Source organism: Prinia subflava, chromosome 1 (assembly GCF_021018805.1).
Source record: "Prinia subflava isolate CZ2003 ecotype Zambia chromosome 1, Cam_Psub_1.2, whole genome shotgun sequence".
Classification (NCBI taxonomy): domain Eukaryota; kingdom Metazoa; phylum Chordata; class Aves; order Passeriformes; family Cisticolidae; genus Prinia; species Prinia subflava.
Window position 1 is genome coordinate 92,652,434 of NC_086247.1, and position 25,385 is coordinate 92,677,818.

At 38.3% G+C, this 25,385-nt stretch overlaps 1 protein-coding gene across 3 annotated transcripts in view; it reads left to right on the forward strand.

Annotated features, from left to right (window-relative positions):
* Positions 1 to 12,514, forward strand: part of LOC134553672 (uncharacterized) — a 79,194-nt gene extending 66,680 nt beyond the window's left edge. The window contains exons 7-8 of one of the 3 annotated variants that reach the window (XM_063403626.1): positions 1,261 to 1,374; positions 11,457 to 12,514. In XM_063403626.1, coding sequence (XP_063259696.1) covers positions 1,261 to 1,308 — 48 coding nt within the window. In that variant the 3' untranslated portion in view covers positions 1,309 to 1,374; positions 11,457 to 12,514. Of the gene's footprint in view, positions 1 to 1,260 lie in introns of all 3 variants that reach the window. The other 2 variants (XR_010081135.1, XM_063403635.1) reach the window with 2 other exon arrangements.
* Positions 12,515 to 25,385: the final 12,871 nt, after the last annotated feature.

The following is a 25,385-nucleotide window of genomic DNA, read 5'->3' on the forward strand; positions in this document are numbered from 1 at the left end:
TCCAAAGTATTTGTTAAAATCTTGAGAAGTTTTTCTTCCTGGGAAATGATATTGTCACACAAGAACAAGAATGGCTGGTGTTTGGGGCTTTTGTTTTGGTGTTCCCACCTTAGCCTTCTGTGTTTCTGTATAGACAAGATGTGGTGGAGCTTTTTTTTGTTTGAGTCAGTGGGTTTTTTAAGATCTCTGTCTACAATATAGGATGAATGCTGCTTTATTTTCTTCCAGCACAGAAAATTCTGGTGGGGAGGGATGCTGTGAAAGAAGCAGTATTATGCTGCTCCTGTAAAATGTTCAAAAGTAGGCTCGTTCTTCACAACTAAAAATGCAATTTGCCCCTTTTAAAAATTGTCATTCTCCCAGTGATCCACCACATACAGCATTTTAGTTAGAACTAAGTAACTTTGGATAGTTGGGGTGGAAACAGGACCATCCACAAGAGGTTCCTACGTGAGAGGAGGCTCAAAGTCCATTGGGACCTCAATAAAAATATTTTTGGCCATTTCAGTAAGTTGCTTTCTAACCAAGTCCACTCATTATTAAACTAAGCTCAATCATCACTCCATTTCTGAATTGGGAAATATTTCTTCAAGAACAAAACAGACATATAGTACTTGCCATTTAAATAAATAGATCCAAGGTACAGGAAAGTGTTTGATGAGCACCAAAGGTTTTGTATCAGAAAAGAGTTCAAGAAATCTAGGGTACTCATAGTACTCCTGCTTTCTTGCAGAAACTATGGAGTTTGTGTAAATGCGTGCTGAAGGTCTCCAATGTGGTATAAATGGCCTTGGATGATCAAAATCTGAACCTCATGTGTTATGTTGACTCCATTTTTGGGAGTATATGAACTTCATGAACCGTTCAAGAATAAGAGCTAGTTCACTCAAATTCAAACTCACCAGTTTCTCTCTTAGTTACACATCAGCAATCATGCAGTTTCTCCATTTTCATACATAATTTTAAATGGGTCAATAAACTTTGTATTTTTATGAGTGTATTTGATATTTTTGGTGGGCAGAGGTCTTAAATCTCAAGATATCTGAAAAATTATTAGACTTACACAGTAAGTTTTGTAAGGTTAATTTTATTTAAATAGAATTCAGATCCTTACTTGACACCTTCAGAATTTCTGTAGAATTTCATGCAAAACAATGGGATGGAATATTCTGAAGATATAATAACTTGCTTGTGCTTTATTTACTGTTCTGTGAGTCACTCACTGGAAGTGGTAAAAAACCTTTTTTGAATTTATTGCAGGTGATCTGTGGTTCCAGGTTCTTCCTCGAGAAAAATTGTAAGTTCTAAATCAAAATGAAAGATTCTGAGGTAAACTGCAAAGGGCAAAGAAAACTGCTCCACCAAGACCTGAAAGTAAGCCTACAGGAATTATCTGAATGGTTGTAATATAACTCCCATGAAAACTAGAGGTGTGGATTATTCTTCATTTTTATGTGATGCATGTTATCTCACCTTTGTTTACCAATCCATCATGGACACTGTAAAGGACAGTAATGCATAATAGTATATGTTTAGAATATTCTGGAAGTATGATTTGCTTTCAAAAATTAGCCTCCAAAACTTACATGAAAATCTATCTGTGGCCTATATTTCAAATAAATAGATCCTTTGCGCAAACACTTTACCAGTGTTTATAAATTGACTCATGCTTGTAATTAGCTCATTTGGTAGCACATTGTCCCCTGGTTTCAGCTGGCTCTCTGAGCACTGGGGACCCATTTTTAAGCCAGGACACTTCCTGCTCACTTTCCCAATACCCTTGGAAAATTCCAGGAGTGTCATTCAGAGTGCAAAGACAGTCAGCTCTTGACACTGTGGCTTGGCTGGGTGCTGACTGACCCTGGTCACTGAAGTGTTTCAGTGTGCTAAGGCATCAGGAATCTGACCCAGCAAAGAGAGACTTTGTGGGTTTTTTGGTGGGCAACCATGCAGAAATGTCTCTCAGTGGTGAGTGTCAAAAGTGGTGCAAGGATAAAGGGGGGTCAGCTCTACCAGCAGGAGGAGGGAGCTGGCATGTCACCTGAAGGGGAAACATGGAAGTGCAACCTGTACAGGTACCTACTGTGCGGTTTTCCACACCCAGATGAGATATGTACTCCTGGTGATATGAACTTCATGCTGCCTGTTCAGAAACCTCTTTATCAGCATGGGCTATCAGCTTTAAAAGATTTGATGCCTAAATGAAGCTATAAGATGTCTGTGCATTATCATAACAGAAAAGTCTTATCTTGCACAACAGGTAAATATTACTGACACAGAGGACTAATTTTAGGAAATCTGACATAAGGATAGAGTGACAAGCTTATTACAACTGACATGTGTATGTAGTTTTACACTTTTGATTACACAGATTTCGCTGAAGTGAGCCAGTATCAGCTAAGTCTGTTTGCTGGTATGACACGTGCTTTCCTTCCCTTTAAGTCCTGTGTATGGAGAACTGCAGCCCTGAACATGCAACCTTTGCTTCCAGACAATGCTAAATAAAGTCAACCAGGAAAGTTAAGGTAAATCAAGTAAATTTGGGATATGAATCCAACTCCCATAAATCAAAATGCACTGAAAGGCTTCTGTGTGGTTTAGTTCCTTCGAGTGTAGTGCAGCTGTAGGCTTGCTCAAGGATCGAGCTCACTTCTTATGATTGTATGCTCTTAAAATTAATGAACTTTAGGAAAACCCCAGGAGTGAGATTAAAAAAGTTGAAATGTGTGTCTGTTCTATTGAACACTGAAAGGAAGAGAAGAATGTCTTACCAAATCACTTACATAGTTATAATTTGAAAGAATACAACATTGCTTAAATAAAGTCTCCTCCATTTCATGAAACTCCTAACAACAATGGCACTTGCCTAAAAGATATCTTGGAAGCTGAATTCAGTGTGAAAACCATAAATAAACCAGGGCAGATATTCTTGAAGTGATTCCAAAGTAAACATATATATTTACATATTTTATTAATGTTTTACTAATATCTATTAATATGTTATCCTTTAGAAGAGATGGCTTGGGTGGGATCTTATCCATGTATATAAATACAGAATGGTGCAGAGAAGACTGAACTATTCCCTTCTTACTCGTATCCAGGGAAGGGTAGGAGGCAGTGGGTACAAATTGAAACAGAGAGAATTCTATTAAACAGAAGAAGAAAATTTTGTCCTGTGAGGGTAATCAAACACTGAATCAGAGAGAAGTGAAGTCTGTGTCTTTGGCAATAGTTCAAAATACAACCCTGAGCAACCTACTACCTTTTGGACCCTGCTTTGAGAGGGGTTGGACCTGAAAATCTCCAGAGGTCCCTTCCCACCTTAGCCTTCTGTGTTTCTGTGTAGACAAGATGCTGTTAGCAATCTTCTAGTGAAGAAAGATGAATAAAATTTCAAATTTCAATCTCTAGAATTTTCTCTGACATCATCTTATTTATGAGATGTCTTAAGATGAGGTTTAAATTATTGAATTATTCTTTCTGTAATGTAGGGGAAAAGATGATTCAAATGTAAGTGGTCCTTTTGAGTATTAAAATGAGAAATTAAAATGTTATGCCAGCTTTTTTTTTTTTTTTTGGTGGAATTCATGTTCAGTTGTCAGTGTTCTGGACATTGATTTTACCTCTGCTCTACAAGATCTATTCCTTTCAGATCTTCACTGATTTTTCATTTTGGATGATTTATGACATATTCCTTTTGACAATAGGCACACTTATCTTCTTTTTCTGCCCCCTTGCTAGTTCCAGGATAGTGTAATGTGATAGAAATGGAGAGGAACCATGAATGACTTAGGAAATTTCAGTAGTCTTAGCATTTTGCCCAGACTGGCTTGTTTGACATCTTTGTTCCAATGTTCTGACTTTGCTCTCTTGCTAAGCAATCCAACTGTTCAAACACCAGTTAAAAAGAAGCTGTATCCACTTAATGGAAGCATGCAAAAGTCCATAACACTGAAAAGAAGTGGAACTTCCCCTAATTTAGTCTACTGTCTATATTTATCACTGTTCATTTGCTATGTGCCTTCCCTCCCACCCCAGCTGCCACCTCACAGATGGCATTCCCAGCAAAAGAAACAGTTCGGATTCAGTACACTGTCATCTGGAAATGTCAGCAGATGACAGGGAGAGGGGAGGAAGAGGAGGGCTAGCTCCACATTTTTTCAGGACAAAACTTGACCTCAAATTCTACTCAGTCACCACAGAGTTCTGGGGATTACCAGGCTGGAGGGGAGGGAGGGCACAAAGGAAGCAAAAAAAGAGTTTGATATGGTGTGTATAATGATCTTATGTTCTGAGGCTTGCTGGATAGAAATTTCCATACTCTGCAGTTATTTACTTCTAACTCTGTAACAGCTTTAATTTATTAAAGGGCTAAAAAAAAAAAAAAAGAAGAAAGAAAAAGGTTTTGTTTGCCCTAGAAACCAAGTGAAAACAATGAGGAAGAAGAAGGCATCCCTGCAAAGTTGACACTATTAAGCCCAGGCACAAAGTGGAACCTTTGCAGTGCCTGTGAACAGATGTCTAATGACAAGCAAATAAAACAATAATTCTTAAGCAATGATTTATTTCTGGTTTAGTTTTTTAGTGCCTTTTATTCAGCCTTTTCATATCAGTCATTTCTATATGCTTCTGGTGTTGTATGCTGTCCTGAGTGTTACTGACAAAAACATGGTGGGCCTGGAACTTGATACAAGGAAAGAGACAGTGCAAGGTTTTAGATTTAAGGATAATGTAGCCACAGGTGTCCAATATTTGTCTTCAAATATTTCAGATGTCACTAACTGTGCCAAATTTTCATTCTGAAGACTGAAATTTCAAAAACTTGTGTGCCTGAGAGTAAAAAATTTCAGATACTATTATTTTGTTGAACAAGGCTAAGGAATAAGGTTGCTGGGTTTGGCATCTTAAAAATATTCTTGCAGCTGTTTCTCTAGGGAGCTGTGGTACCTTCCTGTGTTGCAACAAGGGCTCAATATTCAGTACATTTTAGCAGCAGGAGGGGTTTTGGCTGCCTTGTGAAAATTCATTCAAAATAGCAATAAGAGTACAGGCTTCTGAGAAATACCCTCTCACAAACAGACAGAAGACGCTGCCCAGCTGCAGCAGGGTTGCTGAGGCACCCGGCCTGAGAGCAGAGGCAGATGTCCTTTTCAGTGACTCAGACTAGAGCACTCTAAGCAGGTATTGGCCCATCTGCTCCCACATCTCAGATGTCGTGGCTGATTATCTGAACACTCAAGCTCTGTTATAGTGAAAATTCAGGAAAGCGGTGCCATTCACTGACAATGACATCTTAACAGCCCCCAGCTGCTCATTCCCAGCCTATGCCCTCCTTTAGCTCTTCTAAAATTGTTTATGGGGCCAAGAACCTGGATCCTGCCCTGCCACACTCCCAAAAAAGATCTGATTATTTTTAGCCTGAACTGACTCTCACTCCTGTTTCAGTGTAGGGATGGCTGGGGTTAGATTTGCTGGAGGACAGCTAACTGTTTGTGCACTGCCATCAGGAGACGGTCTTTTCCAGGCCCTGCATTTTCCTCTTGCTTTTTAAGTGCAGATGTCATAAGGAGACCCAACTGTGTTTGTACATGCTCTGCAGTCAGGAGAGCAAGGGGAGCAGCTGAGGGCTGGCATCCCGCCCTGCCGAGGGCAGGCAGCTGCAGCTGGTAATCCCCTGGACTGCCGCTGCAGGCCTTGATAAGGCTGCTCTGGCAGAGCACATCAGGCTCTTTGCTTGCTTTCCTACCACCCTAAAAGGTAACCAAGCCTTAATAAGGATTAAGTATAAAATCAAAGTCTCTGCTGGTGCCATGAGCACTTCATTATGCCCAAGAAATGTAACAACATTTCTGTTTTGCACCACCAGCACAATTCTTTATTGAACAAGAGGAAAAATTTCTCAAAGTGGTTGGGTAAAATCCCCTAAACTGAAATCAGAAAACGCAGGACTATGGGACTACGTAATCAATCAGCTTTCTAACCGTAAACCAAAGATCTCCCATTGTCACTCGGACCAGTCACTTAGAAACACTGTGTTTCTGTGTTTGTAACCAGTAGCTGAACTTGAAATGGATGGATTTTTTGAATGCAGTGTAAAGGTACTTCACAGTCTTTGTGCACTGTGAGGAGTTTCTGTGTGGAAACAAATTTGTGGTACTGGTGCTGCTTTCCACATGTAGTCCATGGATTCAGGAGGTTTGTGAGCTTTTTACAAGAGATTTGTGCAAATTTACCTATGAGGAGTTAGGGAGCTTTGATTTTGTACCTAAAACTGTGTCCTTTAACCAGGAAGAAAAAGAAAATGAGAAGTCTGCTGACAGCTATGACTGAAAGACACTGATTTGGTGAAGTATTCATTTGTGGTATTAATGACTGTGTGCTAATTTCCCAGGCAGGCTAGCATGTGTGAAAATAATGGGTTTACTCATCTCCTGGGTTCTCAAGGTGGTTTCTCTGTGACCTGAGTTCTTGGGATGCAAATCAAATTCTCAGTGAATTTAGGTAGTGCAGGGTACAAACCTTGTGAGCAGGAGAGCAATCTGTGGATTAGGTGAAAATATGGGGGTTGAATAGGCATATAAAGTAAAAAAAAAAAAAAAAGAATGGTGATTTTAAAAACAAACAAATAAACATCCCAGGAAACCAAGCTCCAGTTCTTTCTCCTGTCTAATTAAATTTTATGACCTCCCTTTTTAAACAGCATATGGGACACAGATTTCCTAGTCAGCTGGGGATCAGTTAGATACGTGTCTGCATGTTATTCAAGTTCCAGCTGATTAAGCCTTTGCATATACCAGAGGTTTCCTGTGATATTTGTACAGACTATCATGGACAGCAAACCTAGCTTGGAGCTTTTTGTCAAAATGAGTTTCATCCAAAAATGCCTCCATTTGTCTTAGCCAAAACTTTGTCAGAAAAAGGTCAAATCAGATTTCAAGGCCATGAAAAATTAGCTTTTGTAAAACAAGATTTTGACACATCAAATTAAAAGATATTGTTTCTCTGTAAAATGGGTTTCAGTTATAAGACATAAGTACAGTTGAAATGTTTTGAAGATCACCTAAATGAAATATTTCTATTGACATTTTTGACATTAATATTATTATTATTAGTTAATAAAATTTTTCAAGTTTTTTATTATTTTGTCACAGTTTAAGAAAGACTCCACAAGATTGGAAAGAGTCCAAATCCAGTCCTAGTTCAGCCCATGATATGGTGGATATCAGAAAGCAAAGCTCAGCAGAAGAAAATGAAGGAGAACACATAAGTGTTCTCAGAAAAAAAAAGGAATGAGGTATTCCTGTTCTACTTGCCCTTCACATCTGCTCCCTAGCCTTTAATCATTCATTAGCATCTTTAGTTCTGGTACAATTCTTATCGGGTATCTATTCCTACAAGTGAAGCATAATAGCAATGAATAATGGGGATACATTATTTTAGCAACTGTTCCTGATTCTGTTTAATGACTGGATACAAAACGGCTTCTCTTCCTTCTAATATGGCTATTTAATTTAGATGTACTATAGATAGCTGCTTACAGAAGTCATTCCTTAAAACAACAGGAAACTTTTGCCTGTTTACATATATCATACAATAATGGAATACCTTTTGTATTTTTCTCAAGGTTATATAGAAAACAACTTAGTACGTTAACTATGGGTCATTAGGGAATTGCATTTCAACAGAAAAATTCTCTCTCCATGTATGTGCTGAAAAAAAATTACTGGTTAACTTCAAGTTATGGTGTTTACTAAATGATTGCAGTTCTGCTTCAGTGGTTGAAAGTGCAAAAAAAAATTTGCATTTTTTTCAAAGTGTTTCCTATGAACTATTTATTATTGAAATTACTTGATGCAGTTATTTGACCTAGAAGTTGGAGTGAAAGAAAGTTTAGGTGGGACAACTAGGGGTGAGCTATGTAAGTCTCAGAGACTTCACTGTGAAGTATTGTAGAAGAAGCATGTACTATCAGGGATATTTTCTTGGGGAAGAGGGAACAGAATGTTTCAGCCGAGCCTTCTGCTGAAAACGATCCATGATAATGAAAGCTGAAGGTCCCACAGCTTCCTGGCCTCACTTCATCACTGTATTATGTAAATCCTAGAAAACCCCCTGTGAGCAAAGGGCTGCAGGAAAGGGGGACTGCAGACTGCAGACTCTACCATTGTTTCTCTTTTCTCTTTCCCTTTTGGTGGAGGTTGGTGCATGGGCAGCTCAGTAAATAGTCAATTGACAGTCTTTTGTGCAATGAGCTCACTGAAAACTGTTTTGTGAGGCTGGATTTCCAATTCTGCTGTGTCAGCCAACATGTTGTGTTCTGGGCAGGTTCTCAGCTGCTGTGACTTGTTACAGATCTGCAGGAGTGGGTGAATCCTGAGTAGCTCATACTATGAGGATTTCTTTTACAGAAAAAATATGAAAGAATGTTATATATTTAATCATTTTCCAGCTCAGGCTGGAAAAGATCCATCTAGCCTAGTATTCTGGCTCCAAAAGTGATGGTCAAAACAGAGGGTGGTTACTAAAGATCATTGTAACAATCATGTAGTAATAGCTACCTGCCTTATATTCTGAACTTCTAGCAGTCTGACTTTCGAAGTCGGAGGTAGAGCCTTTCTGTTTAATAAGTTCCGATGGATGAATTTGTCCAGGAGATCTTTAACTCATGTCAAATTCTATAACCACAGCCTTTTGTGGCAAGGAGGTTCAAAGTTACCACCCTGCTGTATGAAGAAATTCTTTTGGTTTCCTTGGCTTTCAAACAGATAATGATTTGATGCATCCTTGTTTGCTGCCTCCTATGCTACAAAAAACTTCCATTCCCTATTAGACCCATCATTGTTACTCATGATTTTAGAGAGTTCACCTCTTTGTCTCCTCTTTGCTATGCACACTAATCCTAGATTTTGTTATCCTTTGAAATTGTTACAACTTCTATTTCTTGGTTTTCTATCTCTTCTATTTTCTCTTTCCTAAAAACAAACTGATATATAATTTTCAAGGGAGCCCCAAGGGAGCCTCCTTGAGTTTATAGCAAACAGGGATGCAAACAATTCCTGCAGCTCATTGGCACAACCTTCTCTCTCCTGTATGCTCTTTTATATCTTAGCAATCTACTGCAGCATTCTTTGACAGGTGTCTTGCTTGCTACAGGAAAGTATTAACTACAAGTTTTTGATGCCTGCCAATGCCTTTCTCAGCCTATGGTCACTTTCTAGTTTATGTCTTATTTTCACCTAAACTTTGTAAGGGATGTAATCTTTGGTAATAAACTACCTCTGTAACCACAGCAGCTTTTTCTGAAGTGCTAACTCTGAGACCTCCAGGTGCTGGGAGGTATCTTCCTCTTGGGCTTGTCACTTTTGATACATCTTTTACAAGCTTCCACTTTCTTTTTGTTAACCTCAAGTGCTACCACAGTAGATTTTCTGGGGGGGGTTTATTGCTTATGCATGCATAATAAGTCTAATTTCATTACAGTTATTGTTAACATAGTTCTTTGATACAGAAGGATTCAAATGACAGGTCAGATTGCTTTCATGGTCTGCTTCATGTACTGTGGCTGTGGATTCTTTTTTCCCCAATTACTTTTCCTTTCATTTAAGATGATGTGACCCCCTACCTTTTTCAAGTTGTTCCGAACGAAGTTTAAAAATGGAAGATGTTTCTTTTTCTCTCAATGCACTACCCTTTATTTATTGGCTTGATTGCATCGTTGACAACACCTGTATTTGTAAGGCAAGAGGAAGGTGTGCAGTTCTGCCACACAAGGAGCAGCTGGCCAGTGCCAGTAACTCAACCTGCAGGGCCGAGCCTGGCGAGTTTCCTGACCGTGTCCCGGCAGCTGCCCCGGCGTTGGGGTGCTCAGCCACCCACTGCAGGCTTTGGAGCAGCAGTGTGGGAACACTGCCCTTCCAGAGAGGCCAGGGTTTACAGTTTTCCTCCAACCAAGGTCTCTGGGCCAAGTTCCACCCAGAACACCTTTGTGGAACTGCAGCACACATTAATAATAACAGAGAGGCATATGGGCAGCGGGCAGGCTGGAGCGTGAGGCATGCTGACTGCAAAAACCCAAATTTGGGGAAGTAATCTGAGAGAGTGCTACCAAAAAGTATTTGTCATTTTAAAGTATGTTTCCCTAGTGCTTTTGCATTTGATTGATGGATTTACCTTACCTGAAATGTACCCTGAAAGGCTCTGGCAGTTCAGCAAGCAAGAAAACTTCAAATAAGTATTTGTAGCTGTATCTGCAGTGATGAAAGCTAACCTGAAGGAGAGGAAAAGGTATTGACTGATTTTTATGCTTCTGGAGGAAATTAAAACTTGAAAACTTTTTTTTCCCCCCAAGAATCACATACTGGAGATGCCAGGGGAAATGTACTTAAATGAAAACTTGCATCCCAGGTATAATTGCACTATCATTAGCGTGGTTGTTGGGCTGGGCCCTGCTAACAAAATGCACTATCTATTTTGCTATTAACTTTTACATCAAGATGTTACAAAAGCAGTAGGTAAGCAGGACACAGGAACTATCCTCATTTTCTTTGGAATGTGCCCTGCACTGTCAAATACAAGTAGAAGGCTATAAAGGAGCCAGTAAGGTTTAGGGAGGGCCCAGTTCTGTTTCAGATTGTGCAAGGTTGCACTGTCGCAAGCACCATTTTTTCTGAGAGCTTTTAAGACAGTAGTATACTTACAATAATGCACAAATGAATGAAATTCTTGTTTTAAGAAACACTTAAAACAAGAATTTCATTCATTTGTGCATTACTGTCTTAAATGTTCTTATCTTTCCTCATGCTTAATATTAGTGAAAGAGGCCTTATGTCTAATCAGGAAAAGACTTGAGACCTACTTTTATCCCAATCAATTCGCTAGTGCTCATTGAGGACTTTGAGAAATCTTTGAAACCTTCAAGGGATTCAGGCAAAATTTTGCAGGATAATTTTTTTTTTCTCCCCTTATAAGTCTTTAGTGCTGAGCTGTCCTGAAACATGTGCAGAAATTATCCTCTGCCAAGGTAAGGGATCCAATATGCCTGTAACCACCCTGGCTTCGGGTTACCTGTAAACTGAGAAAGACATTCTTAAATGTCCTTAAACATGATGAGGACACCCTTTATGTTCCAGTAGAAATTAGAACTTGCAGTCAAAGATGGATCTGGAGAGAGAGCATTCCCTATGCACATGTTGATTCAGATATTCCCACTGTGGAAAGTGTATCTGCCTAGGCCTAGAGCTTTAGGTGACCACTGTGTGTCTCTTAGAAGTGCCAGTGTTTCTGTCTGGCTATCCCTCCTCATTTGCTAGGGACTGGATCTCAGTCACCAAGCTGATCCTTGTCCAGTCTGCTTCAAGAGATGAGGATCCATGAGTGAAAGCCCAGACTTCTGAGGTGTTTTCCGCCTTTAGCTCCTGGTGACATCGGACTAAAATGCACTTTTACATCTCTTTCAGTGTCCTCTTTAGGCCTTTGAAAGCAGTTCTTGAGCAGCCCAGTGCAGAGCGCCTGCGAGAGTCCACAGGCAGTGAGTGACTGAAGCTGCATGTGGCAGTCTGGATCAGCTTTATTGCAGCACTGCAGTGATACCATCCAAACTGAGGTCTTTTTACAAGGCGCGGCGTTGTTTGCCAGACCGACGTTAACATGCATGATTTAAATGATGGCACAAGCGGAACTTCGTCTCAAAATGGAGATATTAAAGATACCAAAATATTATCTTTCCTCTTGCCAATGAGAGCAGCTGGCAGGATGGGTTTACTGAACAAAAACTTTGGCCAGCAGACAAAGGTTATCGTTTTCACAGACTTTCCTTCTGAAGTACAGGATTAACAAAACATGTTATTTTTTTTATTTCAAAATTGGAGGGTTTGTGTCTTTCATCTGGTCAAATTTAGCTTAAAAGTGGAAATAATATCAAAGTTACATGCACCATAGGGAGACTGTTAATGTGGTAACAAAGGGCATTTGGCCAGTTCAAATAATAAAAGACTATACAGCTTTCCCAGTGATGGCTGGAGCCCAATTAGTACTTTCCAAGTAGAGCCACAATATTCTTTTCCAAATTATGCGGTTTGGCATGAATCAGAGTGAGTAAACTTACTTTCCTACAAGGGAAAAATATAATTAAGAGAAAAAACAAGGTCATGCAGTATTATGCTTCAAGTAAGCAATAATACACCATAGGGTGTTCGTTAGTCAATATTCATACACCCTGAACAGGCTGAGACAGAGACAAAGCAATGGCTCAGCATACAAAAAGATACATATATTACCTTTATAAAGCTATGTGCAAAAGTAAAATGCAAATGGATGTTTTATTTCCTTACTAGATTAAGAGAATATGTGTTCAATGTTCATGTGTATAACACTCATAAATGTTACTTAAAAATACCTTTTCTGTTAACATTTTATACTTTTTAGTAATAAGAGAACTTGCTGCTTTCATTTTTTCTGGGTATCTGTTTTATTGGGGTTTTTTCCTGCTATTAAAGCCAAAATGGTTTGAAAGTTTCCTTTTTTTTAAGTCGTTAACTAATTAAGTTTGTTAAAAGGACTTTCAACTTGGATGGTCACACGGGAAGCCTCTAAGAGTCTATTCTTACCTTACAGTAATCCACCTTCTAGGATACTGCAAGTGACACAAAGCCTGCAAAGACTCAACAAAGTTGAGCATAAAATCACAGGATTGGAAAAAAAGAGCAGCTTCAAATTTGGAAGTGAACTTGCAGGGGCTTTGTGAGGGTAATCTTTGGTGGGTTTGGGGGGTTGATAGTGGTTTTTAAATGAACAAACTGTTTAGCTGTAGCTCAGAGAGAGAGGGGAACACGCAAAAAGAAATCTTGGTGACCCAGTGTATGTAATACTGTGGTAGCAAAGTGGGAACAGCCCCTGTGAACAGTGAGACATCTGCTCAATTTTTTACTACTGACACTGCTCATGGGAAAGGCCTGTGATACGCCAGGAGGAAGATGAAAAAAGAAGAAAAAGTAAAACTTCAAAAACTATGGAACCACTCCCATCACCTGAAGCTTAGACCACACACCTGAAAGGGAGTAACCCACATCCAGCTCGGGTGCACAGTGTGGAGCAGCCTTATCTCCCTTCCCACTCCACCATTCTGCACAGCTCATCTCTAAAGTGCTTGTAAGGGAGGAATGGATTATTTATTTCCTGTTTCTTTAACAATTACAGCAACCTGTAATTGTTAAAGAAACAGGAAATAAATGATCAATTTGTTTAAACAAACTGGAAATAATGTATGATAATATGAACCTTCCTGAGTTGCAGCATCTCACCATTGCTGCTATTTGGCTCCCAGTTGGTACAGTTTCTTTCACTTCTCAGCATCACTGGGGAACACCGATCTGCTAAGGTCCCAAAAAGCCTCCTAAACCAGCCCTGCCTATTGCAGTTCTGTGTGTGAAGAAGTGGAAAATGTGTGGGCAGTGAAATTGGGAGCACATTTGTGACTCAAATGTACGATTTCAGTAGTCACACAGGCTGTGCACAATACACATACTGCCCTCTCTGAAAGCACAAGTCAACAACTACTTGCAAACAACACTCCAGTCATCTACACAAAACGTGCCCTTACAGACCTCACTTTAAGGTCTCGCTTGAAAGACAGAAAAATCCTCATCAGCTATAGAGTTTCCCTCAACAATAAACTACTCTGAAGCAGGACCAAGGTGCCAAAGGCCTCATATTGTAGACCTATATCATTGCAGTCTATGCAAATTTAAGCCACTCCCATCCCAGACTGCAGGGGAAGCTGGAGTCAGTGCTGGAGTGAGGCTCTGTCCCGTCTGCTGCCATGACTGCATTAGCCTGCACGGCTCAGCAGCATCCACAGCTCCTAATTCACAGAGTGGATTTTTGTGCCACTTTTTACCTTGAATTAACATGGCACTCCTTACAATGTGAAATTGAAACTTATCATATCCTTCTGGTTTACAACAAATTTATTTCACCAAAGTTGCCTTACCATCTCCATACTAAGTAATCTTCTTTCAGGAAGCAACAGATCAATTTCACCCTGAATCAGAGCTCCAAGAAATCTAATGGCAAGAAGATAACACAAGTAATAAAGAGAAAACAACTAAGGAAAATAGAAAAATCTCTGTTTTGCACAGAAAATATTTTATGGATGCTTCTCCATATAGGTGCTAAACAGTACAAATTTACAAGGCCAGCTTCTCATAGAAGCATAAATTTTCTCAGCTTGGAAAATTATTATTGATTTTCATTTCAAAATGGCACCAGAAAATATTGCACAAGAGGACAAACTCTCATTTTGTATTGAGTATTTCACATGTAAATAACTGCTGAAGGGTGATTCTCTGCTCTTTCCTGCCCCTCAACCTATCTTAAATAACTTAACAAATATTTTTCCCTATAGAATCCATATTAATAACAAAATTATACTGTGCAAAAGAACATCTTGTCAAACAAGTATGCCATGTTTACCTGCAAAGCCCACTGTACTTGGATGCAGAAATTGTGTTTTATTTTTCTCGTATGTTCTTGCAATGCTTTCATCACCCCTATGGTCCTGTGTATCCTCCAGCATTATATGAAGCCAGGTGACTGGTATCTCTCATGTGTAGTTTAATTCGTTCTTAATTAGCCCAAAACTTCTATGAAATTAAAATCAGTAGGGTAGTGTTACCTTCTACTACGTTTTACTTTCTGTTTTTCACTTTGGAGGGCACTTTGCAAATCTCTTTCCTTTATCAAGACAAAAAGTGTAGCATTGTTAAAAGAGGAAAGACTAATAACAAGCTTTTGTCCCAGTCTGACAAATAATTTTACTAATTACAGCTAGCAAAAAAGAAAGAGGTGTATTAAGGGAAAGGACTGTTTTAAAATTAATCTTTTTAAGCTAATATGATCACTTGGTTGCACTCCACTGCAGTGAAGGCCTGCAGATTTCTGGTGTCTGACATATTTCTAAAAAGACAGTGAATTATGGGTAAAGAAAATAAATTCTTATGACAGAAATAATTTACTTTTTGAAGCCACTATTTGCATATCATAGAATCTCAGACTGATTTTGGTTAGAAGGAACCTTAAAGATCATCTGGTTTCAAATCCCCTGCCAAATGCAGAGACACCTTTCACTGGACCAAGTTATTCAAAACCTCCTCCAGCCTAGATTTGGACACTTCCACAGAAGGGGCATCCACAGCTTCTCTGGACAGCCTGTTCCTGTGCCTCACCACTCTCACAGTCAAGAAGTTTTTCCTAATAACTGATCTAAACCTACTCGCTTTCAGTTTGAAGCCATTCTCTCTTGTCCTTTCCTTACATGCCCTTGGTGAAATGGTCCTCTCCACCTTTTCTGCAGGCTCCCTCCAGGTACTGGAAGGCCACAATTGGGTCACCCCAAACCCTTCCCTTCTCCAGGCTGAAGAATCCAGATTATCTCAGCCTTTCCTCACTGGGGACATGCTCCAGCTCTCTGATCATCCTGTTGGCCCTCATCTGGGCTCACTCCAAGCTGATGTCCTTCCTGTGCTGGGGACCCCAGAGCTCCACCCCAGTGCACTCCAGGCACTCCCCTGCTTTGCACAGCTGTGATGATTGCACAGCTATCAGCTCCACAGGGGTGCCTCAAATGAAATAAAGTGTATTAGACACTACTTATAATGCATCAAAAAGTTAATATGTTCACTTTAGTGCTTCAACATCAAAGAAGGTATTATGTAGCAGTACTAAAAGAGGGCACACTAAGTAAACTACCTTTTAATAACTTAATAAAATAATCCTGAGCAGGTACAGATTCCTTTCCCAATAAGCAGATTCGCTTCCCATCAAATTTAAAACTGACAAAAACGATCTTTCAAGAATTCTCTGAATCTGCATGCCCTAGCAGATAACTCTTTAAAACAAATTTTCTCATCCAGCACTCTTATGCAAATTTTTTTAAAAGCTATCACATGACTTTAAAATAACCTTTCTCCCTCAAAAAACATCCTTCAAGAATCTAGTTTATCTTTCTAATAAAGGCCGAAGCTTCCAAGTGTGAGAATTTACTACCCTTCTGCTATCTATAATTTCAGAGCTAAAGGTATTTTCTGTATTGTTGGCTTCCACATCAGAATGAGGAAATGTATATCATTTTCTTCAGGATTCAAAGTTTCCAAGTTCCTAGCTATTTGAACTTGCAGTCCAAAATCATGAACATGCTTGTGAAAGTGTCCATGGCTGTTAAAACTTAAGAGTTATAGAGTCTTCATTCCGGAATGTATGGTCCTTAAATGGGCCCTTTACAACCAGGCAGTATCAAAGCTTTTTTTTTTTTACCCTGGAAGTAAATGACACAGCAATCCTAATTATTTTGAAATGAGACATTTAAGCAGCTGTGAGTATACAAGGCCAAAAAAGAATGCCCTAATGTCTTGTATGCAGTGTACCAGAGTGAAACATTTATGTTCTATCATATTACACTGCAGCATTTGTGAAAACTCTTTACTCCTTAATACGTTGCGCCTGCTGCTGTCAGTGTGCTGAGTGCCTCTCTTTGGTCTCACAACATTATTCCTTTTTATTTTTGTATTGTCTTTGGCATCAGCTTATCCCAAACATGTTTTACCCTTGGGAAAAGTACATTAAAAATACACACTGCTAAACTCACTCTTGAAATGCATGGTGTTGGCAGTGGAGACGTGCACTCAAGGATTAATTAAAAAATCTGCTGTAAACTAGGAGCATATAAATTGTAAATAACACAGGAGATAGATCTAAGTATGTATATTAGACTGCAGGCTTACTAAGTTGCCAGTGGGATACAACCATGAAAAAGCAGATGCCACCCAAGCATGAACCACATAAACTATTTCTCATTAGACAAAAGTAAAAAGTCTATGCCATTGCTTAAAGCACCTGAGAGATCTCACACAGATGTTTTTCATCACAATTGTGGAAGATGAAACAGGTGAAAACCTGGATACATTACCAGAGTGAAATCTTTTTAAGAGCAAGGCTCAAAATTTTTGCTTGTTTAGTCTAGTAGAAACAAAAACTGATACAGGAAATAATTATTCTCTAAAAACACAATAGGGTGGTAAACAGTAGGCAAGGAAAAGAACTATTTACCCTAGCAGACAATGTTGGCACAAGAACAAATGGGTGTAATTTGGCTATGAATAAATTTAGGCTGGAAGCTAGAGAGATTCTGACCATAAAAGTGGTGAGGTTCTAGAGTACTTTTCATTTCAAGTTGTGGCAACAAAAAAATAACAGCTCAAGCTATTTAATGATGAGGATTGTTGAGTTCATGGAAAATGCCACAAGCATAGTTCCCTTGGTAAGTAAGAGACAATATTTTGATCATCCAAGAGATTGTTTCCAATATTGTTTGCCTATCTCCTGAAAGTGTGGGGTAAAAAAAAAAGAAAAAATTGAAATTAAACTTGATTTATGCATACAGTGTTAAAAATAGTCCTTAAGCAAGTGCCATCCATATGTAAAAGGCCTCTGTAATTATATTTGTGCTTTGCAACAGGAAAACAATTTAACTTGATAAATAGGTATTGCATTGTACTCAGTGGTTGGAAATTAATTCTTTTTAGTGTGAAGATGCAATTTGTCACATTCTAATTTTCCTGGGGTTTATAGTGTGTCTTTCTAAGCGTGAGAATTTACTACCCTTCTGCTAACTGAAATTTCAGATCTAAAGGTATTTTCTATGTTGTTGGCTTCCACATCAAAATGAGGAAATGTATATCATTTTCTTCAGGATTCAAAGTTTCTAGGTTCTTAGCTATTTGAACTTGCAGTCCAAAATCATAAACACGCTTGTGAAAGCATCCAACTTTTATTTTGCCTTGGTTTTTTTTTTTAAAGGTATAGACAACAGTATTATCACTGTGTGAACAACAATGAGAGACAGATGGAAAATAACATCTGCCTATTTATTTATACCGGTTGAGCCACATTTGGCTCCTGAGTACCTCAGATGAGCATTTTCTGTTAGTCTAAATCAGTACTAAGGAAAAAATCCCCGATGGTCACCATGGAAAGATGGAATCTGAATATCAAAAAGAAAGAAGCAAGCAAAACCCAAACATATTTGAGTTAGAAGGATGACTTAAAGTTCAGAAAGGGTGTCCAAAGAAAACAAGGAACATGTTATGAAGCTAATTTCCACTAACAGAAAAGAATTTGCTGAGATTGCAGTCAGAGGTTTAGTCTAGAGACCCAACATGAAAGCACTTGTTAAGGTTTTCTTGTGCAGCTTCTGCTGCCTGGTATAGTCTCACTATTAATAGTTAATAAATATGGTTCACCCAACACTGTAGTGGCGCTTGAATATCAGATCTGTGGTATACCACTATGCTATCTGAAGAACTGCAGTTATTTAAAACTAAACTGTGTTGTCTCATCAGCAAAGCCAAGCAGCAGAAAGAAAACCAAAACATTGTAAAGGCAAAATAGTGGTACCTCCCTATCACTGTGAAAATATATATAAGTGACAGAACCCTACTGAAAATGAAGTTAAATGACTGCATATGCATAAAGTTGTGTTAAAAAAATCTTCTTTGCACGTGTATGTGTGCACATATGTATGTGATTATAAATGTATTTTTATAAGTTATTTATAATTTGTGTTTTCTGTAAGCCCACTTGCAAATGATCTACTATAGAAGAAACTGTGTTACCAGCTGCATAGCTGTTAGCTTTTTGTGAAAATGTCAAAACACAGCTCAGTGTTCTGTTCAATTTAATTCACCTTTGTATGAAAATGTTTTTTCTCTCCTTTTTTTTTAACCTCTTCTTACCCCTATTTACTAGCTACAGTGTTCAGTAGCTTTTGATATTTACATCTAACTGAAGCTATGAACCTGCAGGCCTCAGTAAACTTTTGGGAGGATACCACGCCTTGTCTGTTAAACAGTGGAAAGTGCTTCCCCTCTGTGAAGTCTAATCTGCCCATCCCAATAGCAGCCAGCCAGCAGGTGGGACTTGGTAAAGTTTTACTGTGGCTTGTAAAAGAATAGCTGCTGATTTAGCTCTTGAAAGTGAAACTGCAATTTCCAAGGAGGAGAAACAAAGAGAAGCAACCTTAAGTGCTGGGTTGTGTGTTTCTGAAGGCTGTAAACAGCAGCTACAATATGGGATGAAATTTAGCACATTTGGTGTGATCAGTGCTCAGTAGAAGTCAGATAGATGAAAGCAAAGGTGTCTCTGTCCATTAAGTTTTACACCTTTGCTGGTGGTAAAGAGGTCATGAGCAAAAACCAAACCATTGGTAAGAATTCAAAAGATAATTTTGTTTATACTAGGTAGTGCATCTTGCCAAAGCTGATTCTTAAAAAGCAATGAAGACTACCAGATTTTAGTCCTGTCCCTTCTAACTTCTGATTCATGTCCCAATCCTGCACCCCACACCCCACTGCTAGCAGTCTATGTTACTATAGTTACATTCAACCTCAATTTATGATCTCCAGGTTTTACTTGAGACTCATGTCTCTGCTGTGTTGCAACTGGACAGGCAAGATCCAAAATTCTGCTTCGAGTGGTTTTCTAGCTCTGAAAGGATTCATGATTTAACTAGCAAACTGAGCTTCAAAGAATAAAATTAGTAGAAAGGCTCTAGTGATCATCAACATTGGAAATATCATGAAATAGAGGCAGTAACCCATGATTTCTCATTTATCTTTGTTTTGGAGTAGTTTAAATTACTGTCTCTGGCATTTGGATGTATTGATTTTTGAAGTAAGTTTTCCCAACAGACTACATTCTAATCCAGCAGGAAAAATGAATATTTGGGAAGCTATAAAACACAGTTTCAATACTGTGTTATCTATTAATTATCAGAAAACTGAATAAACCTTTTTTGGAGTAAGGAAGACTAATAAATAAAAGTACTTTGCAAATGGCAATAAATCTTAAAAGGGGGTGGGGGGAAAATAAATATATTTTTAAGAGACTTGGTGATAGGCACTTCTAAAATAACTAGATACTTACCCATCACAAATGAAAATTGCATCTTTAATTATGCAAAAGCCAGCTTGTCCCTTCATATAACGTCACCTCACTCATTTAAATAATTTTCTCATACAGATACAGCAAGATTGACTAAACTTGGATTGTGAAGGAATTCAAATAAACTCAGAGTCCTGATGCAGGTTACTGACCACTTTTTTAAAAAACAAACTGAAAACCCAGTTCAGGTTTATAGTTACAATAATTTAAAAACCAAATGCATATAATGGGAATATTCACAAATGCTTTTGGTGTAAATTGCATGTGTCTAAACCAAGAAGTTTCCTTACTTCTGGTATTCCAGGACACATTATTTTATTTTCTAGATTTTCTTATTTCCAATCTGGCTCTTAAAAGTCAGTGTTCTGTCTGTGGGTAGGGAAAACCAGCAATTTACTGTGAATTGTATAAATGAAAATACAGAAACTTCCCTGTTACCACGGTAGGTTGTTACATGAGCATAAAAAGATATTGCACTGTATTTAAGTGAGCACTGATAAATATACAGAATATTGACTACCTCATGTCTAGAAGTCACTGCAACCCAGGGCTGATAAGTTCTTAAAACTCTGCAGAAGACACACAAAGTTTACAAAACTGGTGCTGGCAGAGGAAAAGCTTTTCAAGACTTACACACAAATTACCTTCTGCTACATGTGAGTTTATGAATGCTGCTAGAATGATTGGTTAAGGGTATTATTATTGTTATTTCTAGCATCTAATCAGGTCCTGAAAGCAGTTATTCTTTGGAGGGAGTCGCTCTCTTTTAAATGCAATAATCAATTCATCACTGCGAGTCCATTTCATTTTTGATAAAAATAGATAAGAGGCTTGTAATAAGGTTGTTCAAAAACTGGGTTATTCTTATACTATGAATCTTTCAGCTATAATTTATAGCTTTATTTGTTACATGTTTTCTAAAAATTATCTTCTCTCTCTGAAAATGGCACATTGTTCTCTCAAATATTTAGTGATTATTCTTCCTTCAGAAAAAAATTGACTCCAAAGTATGGACTTTTTGTTTTCCCTTCCTACAGTGCCTTGCACAATAAAATTGTTTTTTCTTGACAGGTATTGTGGTTAAATATATAATAATGGAAATATTTTCCACTATGCTGTTATGAATGTACCAAAATTGTGGAAGAAAGTGGACTACTTATCTACAAATAATATAAAATATCTGGGTAGAAATATGTTTGTGCCAAGAGTCCCTAGGCTGTTACTGTAGTGGAAGATGAAAAGACCTCTCCAAATTTGAAACAGAAGTGAGGTTGGGAATTTTTCAGTACATTAAGATAGCATTTTGATTCTTTATAGATAAACAAACAAACAAAAAATTATGGTTAGGTATTCAGTCATTTTCACACATTCATGATACCCCGTGACAACTATATTTTATTTTTTGCCCTGAACATTCCCAAAGTACCACCGAAACTTAAAATTCTTCGGAGTAGCCAATTTTATAACTTTTGTGTATTAGCTACAGATCAAAATTCACCCAAGTTGTGTATGTATATATATATATAGTATATATGTATTGTATATACCTATATGTGCAGTGTATATATATATTGTGCATATATATATATAGTATAGATTTCAATATCAAGCACAGACTTAGGATGTTTTTATTGTTCATAAAGAGCATGAACTCTGTGCTCAAGACAAACTCTCAACAAGCAGCAATTCCACCTTTTTGTCCTCATTTCCTGAAGAGCCTGCTCCTAATTTACCACACACAGCACTAATGATGAGAGCACTACTTTCCATCAGGATTTCCTCCAACTGTTACTGATTCATTATGCGACTCACATTTCTTAAGGAAATTATTTTCATGAAGTCCCCTGTAAGGTGGAAGAATTGTTTAGAGGTACTTATTTACAAAAATAAAATAAAGACTCAAAGATTATGGTTACAAATGTTGTCTAAATTAAGGCAAACAATCAGAAGCACCAGAAAATTACTTTTTTAGGTTTTTTCCCCCAATGAAATCCATCCTGCACATACTCCCATGGACTCCAGATTCTGCTCTGAGAGTTCTGCAAGTCACACACACTGTGAGACATTCAGAAGATTAAACACATCTTGAAATGTTTTTAAGCAATCACCTAGCATGAAGTTCTGTGGCAGAGGAATGGGTACAACTCCAACTTCTAAATATAATGAAACAAACACAGAATACAAAAGACACAAACTGCAAGCAACTCACAAACATATCAAGCCCATCAGCTTGCAAAGCTTGCCCCTTATGAAAAGGTGGTAAGTTTAGTACAGACAAGCTTTGAGGATAACTATACCTTTTGACAAAAGGAGTTGCAACAATTCATGCTCACTTGTATGCATAACAAAGGGCATGCTATGTCACTCAAAGGAAAGGCAAAAATACCATTACCAAAAGGCCAGTTTAAATGGGATGTGGCTGCTTAAGCCAAATCTGAAATATATGGTCACCTTACAGACATTATGGGTGCAGTGGCATAGGCAGCTGCATTTACAGGCAAATTAAAGGGCCGTTAAGATGTATTTGAACAGTAATTCTAGCAGTATGTATAAGTGTATGAGTAAACATTGGTGCAGTCTCTCAGGTTATGAACCCTTTTTCCACAGTCAGTATTGACTGACAGTTTTCACCACATGATACTCGTGCTAGGTATAAATTTGACAAGTTTGCAGAAGAGCTGCCTCTAAAAACACAGAAATTAAAGACGTTCCTACTCATCTTTAATTAATTAATAATGGCATTTTCCCACTTTTTCTTTGTATGAGAGTCAGAAGTGTGACATGTCAATGCCCCTCTCACACCTGCCTCTCCCCTGGCCCCACCAACTAGGACATTGCCTTTAGGAGCACAAGATGTGGGATCTCATCCTTTGGCTGTCTCAGTGAAACTTCTTACCTGCAGGTCAGAGGGGTAGGCAGCTGTTGTGACTGCTGTGCCACTGGAGGTGGGTTTTGAATGAACATAGGCAGAAGAAACAGAAACAGGTGAGTACAACATAGGGCTTTTCTACTGAGCATTTCACTGAGAGTAACTGTATAACTTAGCTGTACATTGATTTCTGCACTATCTCTGTGACTATAAGTGAACAGTACAGTGGCAACACCATAATCTATCAATTTATACTTTTTTCCACTTCAACAATGTTTCCATTTACCACAACTGCTAATTTGTTATGTGTTCTTCACTCTGCATGATCATCTACAAATGAAGTAATAGCATTGCAAATATTCTTTCTTGGTAAACTTTGAGGCAAGACCTGTGGCAAAAATAATGTCAAATGTAGCTAGAAATTTAAAAAACCATATGGTTTTGGGCAAAACTTTGGCCATATTTTGAATTCCCGCTTGTTTTTAACTATGGGGTTTTTTAAAGAACAAGTTCTAACACAATAAGAAGTTTAACCTGCCCTGGAAAAACCATAGCAAGAATCTCTGTTGGGATGAGACCTGGGAAGCACATTGCCCCTTCTGCAATTCCTATTTAGGATTTCATTTCCTTCTTTTGGTTGGTCAGAAACCATTTGATTTTCAGAACTTCTGGTTATGTTACACAGCTAAAAGCACAGAGCAGGTGTATATTTATGGTCCATAAAGAAACTGAACTGATACTGTGAAAGGCAGTGCAAATACCTTTAAAGCCAAAGGTGGTTTTTGATCCTATCTATACAATATAAACTGACATGGCAAAATTATTTACCTCTATCACATCCTGGAGTTATGGCATCAAAGAGAAAGGGAGCTGCTCCAGTATTTTAATTGTGTCAGTGAACCACTTGGATTTTCTTCTGTTTAACTCTGAATTTCCTGTGTCAAAAATGATTGGTTTGGAAATGCTGCTATTTTAATTTCAAGTTACATTGGTCTTATTTTCTTCCTAATATTTTTCTTTGGGAATAATGGTGTAAAATTCATAGCAGCCGGAGTGCAGGGGAATCTAACAATTCTTCATACATAATCATTAATAATGTATTTCTCTACATTCCTAAGGGATCATATTTCCATAGGCAGTTGCAATTATTTCAAAGCAACAGTACAGTGAAAAAAAAAACCAAAAAACCTCAATTAAACCCACAACAGACCCTCCTATCCTCAGGGCTCTTGTCCAAATAGATACAACCATTACAGATCAGAACTTGTGTATTTTATAGCAGATGATAATGCAAAATTGACAAGCAAGTGAGTACAAATATTATCAACAGAACTACAGATGAGAAGGTCCCTTCAGTTGTCAAATAAACCTATCCTGAGATGCTGATTTCAGTGCATGTTAGCTCAGGTTTTGTGTCCTGGTGAACAGAAAGGATCTTCTCTTGAGCATTGTGTCAACTGTACTCAACTCTTGTAATCAAGGAGAAAAAAACCCCAACAAAACAGCAGCAACTTTCACAAAAAGGATGTAATAGAAGGAAATTAATGGATCTATCTTTTATGTTGATGACAGAGGGAGACTTGTTAAATTCTGTGGCAATAGAATGGGCTTCAGTATGTTTTTCTTGTGTGTGGTTGCATCATGGTTGCTGCCTAGCTGCAGATAAGGGTCCACCAAATGCATGGGAGTAATTTTACTGAAGTGGATGTCTGTGTTTAGTTGGGACCTCATGTTACAAAGGGTTTTGTTCTTCTTTACCATTACAGATTGAGTTCTAGACAAGTGTAAAACAGTAAAAAACAGGCATAAAAATCAGACTAATACATCTTTTGATATGATGTATATTAACTGTTGAATCCCTATTGCTGAAATTAGTGGCCTTATGTTAGGAGTTTCATGTCGCAGTCTGCCATTTATTTTGACACATACAATTATAAATCCTAAACACTTCAGCTGTAGCTACCTGATTGGCCATAGCCATATCAGAAAATACATGGATGATATGACTTGACTACATTTTAATACGTTCTATGAAGCAATATTGCTAATACTGTCTTCACAGTCCTGTGTCTGAAAAAGTTTAAAGGTTTTTTTTCCATTTGCATGTGCAGTGTGTCCTTCTGGTAGACTGCAATCCTGCTGCTTTTGAAACATGTCACCCCAAAAGGCAAAGTTGACTTCCCAAGGTTTCCAAAATTTTCCAGAGTACTTTTAGCTGAGTCTCACATTTACTCTTGTCTCCTGAGTATGCTGTCCTAACAGTGTCTGGCAACTCCTGCAGGGGCTCATCCTGGCAAACAACATCAGGCCTGACCAGCACTGCATGTTTTGGAATGTGAAGCAGGTATGGACCAGTGGGAGAAAGCCAGTGGCATGTTTAAAGCTCAATAACAGAAACACAAAGTTAGAGGACTCCAGCATGCTTCCACAGAAGGACCGGGCCCTTATGTGAAGCCACCAACAGCTTGTGAACTCTCCCTTAGCTCTGCTCTGCACTTGCTAGTGAGGACACCTTGCACTCCAT